This window comes from Meles meles, chromosome 10 (genome assembly GCF_922984935.1).
Source record: "Meles meles chromosome 10, mMelMel3.1 paternal haplotype, whole genome shotgun sequence".
NCBI lineage: Eukaryota > Metazoa > Chordata > Mammalia > Carnivora > Mustelidae > Meles > Meles meles.
In genome coordinates, this window is record NC_060075.1 from 61,373,152 (window position 1) to 61,383,361 (window position 10,210).

A 10,210-nucleotide genomic window follows, 5' to 3' on the forward strand; every position below is an offset into this window, starting at 1 on the left:
TCATTTGTTAGTTTTTTCCCATTTTTTTATCTCTTTATTGAAGGTTTCGTGTTTATCCTTTCTTCTCTCAAGTTCTGTCAGCATCTTTTTGATCATTCCTTTGAATTCTTTACCAAGTAGATTACTTATCTTTGTATCATTAAGGTGTTTATCCTGAGGATTTGTCATTCTTTCATTTGTTCTTTCATTTGAAACATGTTTCTCTCCTTTCTCATTTTGTTCAACTTTCTATTTCTATGTTTTAGGTGAAATAGCTACCTTTCTCAGTCTTGAGGGAATGGCCTTGTGTAGGTGATGATCCTTCTCATTTAACCTTGCCCTACCTTTTGGTTGTCTCTTAAACCTTTTTGATTGTCTAAACCACATAATTTGTTCTTGATATGTCTCTATTTTTAAGTATGTGCCAAGACCTGTCAATGATCCATTTAGGATCTATTTTCAGGTAACAGCTTTTAAAGGATGGAAATGTTTACAGTCTATGGGGTCATATGTGTAATCATTGCTATTCTGTAGACCAGGAGATCTGGAGGTGTCCCCTGGACAACCGTTTCAAAAACTAGGACTTTAGATGAGACTATAAGCTTCTTTCTGGAAAGTTTTGTGGAGCTATAGGAAGGTCAAAGGGGTGCTCAAGGATGTTGCCTCCACTTACATTCCCTGGGAGTGCTTCTTAGCCTCTAGATATATGGGAAACCTAAAGCCTGTCCCTCAAGCTGAAATTTTAAACTAAGTAAATAAGCCCTTTCGCAGGAAGACTGGGGTTATGTTTCAGGCTGCTCTCTGTGCAGTGCACTAGGGGTGGTAGACTGCCAAGAACTATCTTTCCAATTCTTACAGTCCTATGGAGCTCTGGAATGCCAGGTCTCTTGGCCATCAGGGCAGGAGATCAACGGGTGATCCCAAATATGTGAATTGCATGTGCCCACTTTTTCAGCAAGGCAGTTGGAGAATGTGTTGTCTATTCATGCATACCAGCTTTAGGCTGAGAAAGGAAGAGTGCTGGGATTCTTCACACTTAGCCCCAGCCAGAGGCCAGAGAAATGTTGCAATCCCCCCTACTCCCAGACTTTAGCTAATAAGTGGGAGGACTCTGTGACCATTCACGTTTTCCTGCCCCAGTCAGGGAGAGGGAGAGCATTGCAATGACCCATGCCCTCCTGCCTCAGTAAGTACCACAATCACTTGTCCCTGTCTATCTCAGGAAGGCAACAGGAAGGTGCCCCATCCAAGCTCATCCACCTGTGCTAGTAGGATGTGTGGAGAGAGCTGTCTCCAGAGAGCATCTCAACTGTCCCCTGGCCCTCCACCTGATGCCCCCAGATCAGCAAATGAATCTATGTGACAGAACCCTTCCTGGAGAAGTGCTTGTCTGGTGAAATCCCTCCCCACTGTGGGTTGCTGTGCCAGAGTGGTGCTTTTCCTACCCTTCTCAATCTGGTACTTTTATCCTTTGTTTTGGAGAGCAGTTCATCTAGTTTTCAGATATTTTTCAGAGGGAAATGATCCATATGTAGTGACAAATCTTGTATGTCCATGGGAGAAGGTGATTCAGAATCTTCCTACACTGCCATCCTGGATGTCCCTCTTACCGGAAAGCTTAGTATGCCCTTTAGTGGATAGCTGGGGCCTCCAGGGACTGGATATTGAAGAAGGTGCTCAGATGACCTGAGATAAAGAAACACTATGCCTTATAATAAAGGGTAGTGAGAATATTCAGTGTTAAGCAATGGTGAATTAGGAAAGAAAAATCCAACAGGTCGTGTGAAACTTGCCCGGAGAATGAGTCAGGAAAGGCTTTCCTCTCTTACCTCAATTTTAGTTTGGCTAAAGAAAGTTCTTTATAGAGAACACAAATGTCTAATGGGAATAAACACTGTTCACTGCTATGAGATATAAACCCCCTAGTCTATCATGTTTATGAAGTTATACTTAATCTTACACATCAACAATAATACTTTTATGGGAATAGAATTTGTTAAGGGCAACTCAAAGAGATGAAACAGGTAGCATCTGAATTACTTATGTAAAATAGTTAGCATAAGGCACAGCACACAGTCAGAGCCAAATATTACTGTTTTTTTTATCTTATTATTACTCTCAATATTATAATTATGAAGTTACACTATGTAACACTGATAATACGGTAGAGACAAGAAAACTGTGCCTTGTAATCCTTGATTTGGTTTCCATGTGCATCTTTATTTTGTACTGAATACTTATAAAATAAAAATGCAATCAAATTTTTTCATGTTTAGATTTTTAGGTGTGTCCAATCTTAATATGCAATAAGAATATAGAAGTAGAAATAGTCATGCAACTGTAGACATGCCTCTCTTGTTCCACCATTGCTTTGCAAAAGAATAGGTAATATGAAGAAATGAAGAGTTTTTATAGAAGGACACTATTATATTACTGATAGTATTTATCTTACATTTTTAAAACAATGAGAGGGAAGGAATAAAACAATGTTCTTCTATCTTCCTGCAGCTATCCCAGCTTTTGGAAGCCCCATCACTGTTGCTTATGAGTGCTTACAATTCTCTCTCAATTATAAATATCAGATTCTCTTCCAAACTAATCAAAATCAAATTGCAAATTGATTATAGCCAGTGCTTGATAAAGATTTGATGTATTGAAAACAGCTAAGAAACAACTGCCTGACTGTTGAAAGATGGAAGCAGTCAAAAATTGCTAAAAATTCTACTCATGTCTTCAGATTGCTGAAACTTAGTATATTTCTAAAGTCTTTAGACATAAAATCTGCTCCTTACTCATTGTTGTTTTTCTGGTAGATACCACATTCTCAAAATAAGTAAGTAAGTAGGTAAATAAATAAGTAGGTAAATAAATAAAGTAGGTAAGTAAGTAAATAAATAAATAAATAAATGAAATGTAGGTGTGCCTGGGGCTCAGTCACTTGAACACCTGACTCTTGATTTTGGCTCAGGACGTGATCTCAGGATCTGGGATCAAGGCACAGGTTGGGCTCTGCTTACCATGGAGTCTGCTTGAGATTCTCCCTCTCCCTCTGCCTTGCCGCTTACTCGTGCGTGTGTGTGCACATGCTCGCTCGCTCTTTCTCTAATAAATAAATTAAATCTTTAAAGTAAAAAGTGTGGAATATATATAAAATAGGCATCTGAATTATTATGCCAGTCTTGGAGAGGCCCTCTTAACCAGTTTCCCACACATGGGCAGTCTGAACCTAAACTTACGCTTAAGTCTCTACAGCTTTCTGGAGCCTACATTGAACTTTCTGTGACCACACCATCATCAACTCAGTCGAACTGGAATGATTCTCTTTGTTAATAGAGTACTTTTTGCTTCTGCTCAAATATACAAGGACATTTAATTATCCAATGAGATTACCTATGCAAAGAGCCCAGATACCTAATAAGCATTTCATGAATGCCAGTTTCCTTCATGTTATCTCCCCTAAAAGGAAATATAGCCAGTTGATTTTCATTTCCATAAACAATAGACAATAAATATATAGATTTAATTTTTTGTGGAAATAATGTTAGATTAAAGAAGGAGTTGTATACTTAGAGCACAGGTATGATCAAACAACCAAAAGGACAGGTTTTAAATAATTTTAAAAATAGGAGTGTCTGTCATCTGGCTTAGAAACTGAAAACTAGAACTCCATAATAATCAGTAACATGGGTTAAAGATCCATCCCACTGTATCAAGAGCACTGAACGAAGGAATAACATGTTATTTTTTCAAAAAAGAATTGCCAGTATAAAGATAGCCATGAGAAAAAAAATTCAAATGCCAAAATAACACAAAGAGTGAACAAAATCTCATAGCCAATGACTTGTGGTACTATGGTTACACTTCATCATAAACTAGTACTAAGCTTATATAAGTAACTAGAATGATATATTTCTTCCAAAGTCTTAAGAATAATTTGCTATTAATGAACTTAGTTTCCAAAATATCCTAATACTATTGTACCCTACAAAGAATTTAGTCCAGCAACTGTGACTCAGAAATGTATATCTTCTTTCTTTAGCTGCTAATGTTCTGTTTGATTCTAAGGTTATCATATAAATAATGTGTGATAACTGCTTCCCCAGGCATTCATTTTAACATTGTTTTTGTGTAAAAAGCTCACTTTTGGGGCACCTGGGTGGCTCTGTGGGTTAAGCTTCTGCCTTGGGCTCAGGTCATGATCCCAGGGTCCTGGGATCAAGCACCACATCGGGCTCTCTGCTCCGCAGGGATCCTGCTTCCTCCTCTCTCTCTCTCTGCCTGCCTGCCTCTCTGCCTACTTGTGATCTCTGTCAAATAAATAAATAAAATCTTTTTTTTTTTAAAAAGCTCACTTTTATTTTCAGCATTAAAATAGTGCCTTTCCACTTAACCTCCTATTTCAGTTTCTATGGTAGGTTGAACATGCCTGTTAAATTTCTTTTTCCTACTTGACTAGAATTTCTTGGGAGCACAGATTGTGCATTATTCATTAAAAGTTCCTGGTATGGTGTCTGAAGCATAGTAGGGGCGCAATAAATTTTATGAAATGAATGAATGAATGGACGATGCTGTATTAGACATTATATGAAGCTAGGATTCAGGGGGAGTTAAAACTCAATGGCATCATCTAAAACTGAATTATTAAGAGACAAAATCTAGTAGAGATCTCTTTCAGTCTATAAAGATGTGTACATTCTGGGATCTTAACTATCTGGCTATCAATTCCACAGTTTGTAAGATAACAAAAATAAAATCATACATTCAGAGAGTTTGGGGCTGGCTTAGCTTACTGGCCTTTTACAGGTGCAATGTATTTTTACAGTAAAAAGAAGAACACTGAATCTTCCCAGAATAACCTGACTCCAACAGACTTAAATAAAGTTGTTCATTCTCCTAGGTTTTTGACATACTTCGGTCTTTCTAGATTGTGAAGTGAATCTCCATTTCCCAAAAGCCCTAGTGCTGGTTTTAATGATCCTGTCCACGTGACATACATTTTTTTTTTTGTTTTATTGCTATTAGTGAATGACAAGTGAAGGATATTCATTTTAACTTGAAAATGTCAGGGATGCACTTTAAGAGATATATTTTTGCAGCTTTTAATGAGGTGGTGTTTCTTTTTGAAAGAAATACTCATCTCTGATGCGGGTGCTGTGCAGGTGACAACTGATATTTAATAAGCGATGGTTCTTGTATTAGTCGCAGTTCTCTAAAGAAAATGTCTCAGATTGCTTTTGAAAAACTCTTAACGTCACTAGCCCAAAGGCAAGATGTGACCTTTTTATTACATAATGGAATCATTTATTATCTTACAATGTATCTTAAAGTCACAGACAAAATGCCACTTTGATAATTGCTTTCAATTAGCTTAGAGCATAGCATATATTCATAAAATGTCTTCTCTAATTTAGACTTGAATTAGAGAAAATTGCAGACATAATCTACTTTAAGGTTGTCTCATTTAAGGTGATTCGTAGTTTTATATCAAAGAAATCAAAATGAGTAGCTTCAGAACAGTCTCTCAAAGTGTTTTAAGCAGGCTTTTCAATATTTGATTCTATTCTATTACCAATTAATTAACAAATTAGAAAGGTAGTTCATCATTTCTGACCTTTTGTGCACATTAACTTTTGACTTTCATTCCTAATGATTGTTTTGAATTTAAACCTTGCAGTTCATGTGGAAAGAGAGAAACAATCTGATTAACAAGATAAATAAGGCTCGCCTTGATCCCCAGTACATCTTGATGTTGGACTCTAACTGGGCTTCTGAATACTGTCACAGTGCATCCTTTCCTGCTTTAAGTAGTCAGTGAATTATACTAGATAATCGTGTGGCTGAAACAAAGAGTTTGGGGCTATTACTACAAGTGAGATTAGAGGTAACATGATATTCAAAATGTGGTTTCAGTCAATTTTTATTTTTTGTTAATATCCTGAGCATTGGAATACGGTTTAAAGTAATAAAAACTCTGAAACTGCATTTTACGCTCGTGGTGTTCCAGTAGTTCATGGCATATTATTAACCTTAACAGAGATTCTCTGAAATCGGTATTATATCTGGAGATTACTCTTTTTCTCTTTCTTTCCCTAGATAAAAATTACACACAAGAACCAAGCCCCAATGCTGATGGGTCCTCCTCCAAAAACTGGGTTGTTCTGCTCCCTCGTCAAAAGAACAAGAAACCGAAGCAAGGAGTAAACCTGTCTCATTTTATTCTTCGAGATCTAATTAGCATAATTGGGCCGTGGAAACTTATGCTGGAAATCTTTGAACCATTTCAATTCTCTTGCTCATGCAAAATCATCGAATTGGTTTAACAGTTTTTGTTACTGAGCTAATGTAAAATTCAGCTATTAGAAAATTTGTCTCCGTTTTTATAGGCATCTTTGCATGAAGAAGGCAGAAGTTTACATGAAGTGGTACTGCATATTTTTGTTGCATGCATTCCCATAGATTTTTTGTCCCCCACTCATTCCTCCCCCAGTTTCCATTTACTAACCTGAGAGAAATCTGTGAACACTAAAGGAAATACCGTGGGAAAAGTGATTCTCTGTGTGATTCCAATTATTGATACGTGCTAATCAGTAATGCTACGATAATCACAACTGCAGATTGCAATACTTTTGCCTTTTAGAATCAGTGTCTCAATGACCTTTGAACTATGACTTGAGAAGAAACTTCTAATTGGAACATTTTATTAAATACTTGTCTATGATACGTCGCTGTATCTAAATAGTTTTTCTTCAACATCTTGATGCTTCTGAGTGGAATTTCAGGTATACAGTTTTCTTGTGCTAAAAAAAAGCAGAAAGTCATTTTTATTTTGTTTCATTTTGGTTTTAACTCTAGAAATGAGTGAAAACAGAAGTAAGTTACTTGGCAGTAAAGTGTGGTAACATGGCAAGCCTTATTCCTTTCTGCATGTGGATCTAGAAGAAAATTCATAACCATACCAGTAACCAAATAGCTGTTTTAAACTATGTGCCTAATCTACTATCTCCCACCAAAGATTCAGAAAAATATGCTTGAGAGAAATGGGTTCATGTATAATTAACTAGCATTGTGGAAAAAATTTATGGTTCTTATGATTAATTTTTTGACGACTTAAACTCTGGAAAGAGTGAATTATCCATTAATTATAATTTAAAGTTCTCACCTTATGCAGACAATAGGCCATACAACACAATCAAAGCTCAATTTAATGATTTCTTGCCTTTTTGGTCATTTATAAATACAGGCATCCATAATTTTTAATGGATCAGTTAAGTGCACTTGAGAAAGTAAATGATTGTATCAGTTTTGTTCTAGTGTAAATTGATACCTGTAAGAACTATTAAGCTCACTGAAGCAAACCATGCATGCAAATAGTCCTCTCCCATCAGTGTAGGCCACTCCCATCTCTGTGGCATTTCAGATGTTTATTTGGAAATGATGGCCCAGATCGTTTTTTACGATATTCATGGTATGGTTGGAGTCTCTGTTTAAAGAAATTATGGCATATGTGCTTTTCTTTGTGTTTCATTAAATCTATGATATAGAATGAAATTCTATTCTGAGCAGTTGGGGTATTGTTCACTCATACTGACCTGCATCTCATCATTGCATGTTTTATGTTTTTAAACATGCCACAAGGAAAACAAGTGCTTGAAATGCATGATTTATTAGTTTTTCTCTCCACTCTGCATTAAAGTGCTAATGATTTATCAGTTCTGTTTTTCTATTGATTCATTCATCTTTGAACAACAAATAGCATTTAGTGATTCTGTTGAACACACTCCTGTGCATGGATTTATGGATTTCAAGTGAAATTGCTATAATTTTTGTTCTTTGGTTTGAAAACTCAACTGAATGCTGTTGTATCAAATAGCTACTCTCAAGCAATGTACTATAATGGAAGATTATGTATAAAACGTATTATTTTAGTGTTCCAGGAACATTAGATGGTAAATATCAATCAACAATAAGTTTAATTGCTTTGAAAATAAAGCTTTTGAATAAAATTAAGACATAATTTAGCATTCCCAGGAAAATTATCATTACAATTGCAAATGTGGCACAGCAATCACTTGCCCTAGTATAAAAAAAAAAAAAAGTTATTTGGCAGAGCCATAATCTGGAGCAAAAGAAATCTCTAAACAGTAACAAATGCATTACTGACATAATGTTACATAACACACACATTGATTTTTGTGTATCTATGGTTACAGGTAATAAATATTTTTACATAAATTGACACAATTTTCTACAATGGGCAGGCAGACCTTGTATCAAAACATATTCTGAAGCCACAAATTATTTTATGTGCAGTACACATACAATTATGTCTTGGCTACCTTTTATAGTATGTAGTGTGAAGGCAGCAACAGTTTGTGAGTCATTCTTCACAATCTGTGCAGTGGAAAGCTGCTGATGAGACAGTGGGATGGGACGAATCAAACAACCTGTCTATCAGACTTCCATAGTTGAAATCAAGGGATGCAGCTTTCCTTCCGGGTAGCTCCTTAACTATAATTAGTGATAATAGTAGTTACATTTCAGTCAGAATTCATTGGTACAAATAACAAATGTTCTAATAGGAATCAAATGTTACTGTCTTCAACTCATTTTCTAAAGCTACTGACATGCTTGCCCTTCAAGTACACTACTCCTGGGGTTTGGAAAGTAGTTTAAAAAAAAAAAAAGAAATGACTTTGATGGTTTTAAAATCAGAGAAGATATTCTTTCCATTTTTATGACAGCTTCAAGTGAAGAATATATATTTTAAGGAAAATTCTAAACAGAAAGCTCTATGGTATATTAAAATACTGAATAACGAATGTTAGCTTTTCAAGATGGGATTTTTTTTCTTCTCTCTGTGTGGGTGCTGGGTTATTGCGTCAACTTCTTTTAAGTAGAGTAGACATCGTAATACAAAGGTTTAAGTAGATGAAACCCCAAAGAGAAAAAATTAACACTGGGCTTGCCGGGGGTCAGAGGAGCAGAGGGAGAGAGATACACATTTTGCTAAACAGTGCAATACACCAAGTTGATAATCAGACATTCCAGGAGAACCCTGGACATCCAGGCTTCCAGTGGGAATGGAGAGGTCTATGTGGATCCAGGAATTTTAAAGGACATAAGTGTATTTTTCCACATACATGTGTATACCATGTGTATTCAATTCAAAAAGTGCTGGTCAATTATTTGTGGAGAAAGAAGGTATCTTGTGGAAGGTAAAGAAAACAAACTTTTTCAGTTTTCATATTTAAACTAGCTCTGTGATTATAGCCATAACAAAGCAGAAGGCTCAGATGCTTAGTGTAGTCTACTGCAGGTAGAAATTTAAATCCAATGAATTGTGAATATGTTTCTGCATATTGTTCTTTTTTAGGGGGATGGGAAATAATTGCAGTTTTCTGCGGAGAATCTGTGTTGAATTTCAGACTGAATTCTACTTGAATGAGACAGAACTTTTAAAAGGTTCTATTCCTTTTTGTGTCAGTGTATTATTTATTGATTATAAAAAGGGAATGTACCTTTCATGGCACATAGAACCCCCAAACAATTATTCAAATACAGTATGTATATTCTAAACTAAACAGTGAAGCCGTTGTAATATATGTTAAGGGTGTAAAGTTTAAATAAATAAATAAATAAATAAACAAAACCCGCAAAAGAGCTTTTATTTTGTGACAGGCAGAAATCACCCCTTTAGTCTCCCAACTAAACTGCATTCAGTTTAAATAAAATCTAATAAACTCACACCAAAGGGTTCTATACATCCTTATTGTGTTTAAAAACAGAGAATTCATTTAATTATAGTATCTTATTAATTTTTTTGGAAAGTGTTATATACAATATCATGCTTTTTGAAATAAAAACGTTAACCTCTCAGTTAAGCGTCATTCCTTCCTGCTGTTTTTGCCAGATTTTATCTGCAAATGAACTTTTGAAGCAGTTGCCTTCAGTCTACCTCACTGGATCTCCGCTGGCAGATACCAGGCCAGCCACCCTGTCTTCTGTCAGGGAGGAAGGAGTCTGGGCATTTGGGGACTGAATTCTTAAGAATTCGTTAAGAACAGAACCATCCCATTTTGTGGTGCTTTGGCCCCGGGTTGCCGCTGTGAACATTATTCCAGCAATTTCAGAGATCCTAGGAACACCAGCAGACTGACTGATAGACTTATGGAGATTGAAAGATTTTTTTTTTTTTTTAAAGATTTTTTATTTTATTTATTTGACAGAGAGA

The 10,210-nt window shown here is 35.9% G+C and overlaps 1 protein-coding gene across 3 annotated transcripts in view; it reads left to right on the top strand.

The window, feature by feature from the left end:
- DGKB (diacylglycerol kinase beta) overlaps positions 1 to 8,556 on the top strand; it is a 684,789-nt gene extending 676,233 nt beyond the window's left edge. For all 3 annotated transcript variants that reach the window (XM_046021573.1, XM_046021575.1, XM_046021574.1), the window contains one exon: positions 6,073 to 8,556. In XM_046021573.1, coding sequence (XP_045877529.1) covers positions 6,073 to 6,180 — 108 coding nt within the window. In that variant the 3' untranslated portion in view covers positions 6,181 to 8,556. The remainder of the gene's footprint in view (positions 1 to 6,072) is intronic.
- Positions 8,557 to 10,210: the final 1,654 nt, after the last annotated feature.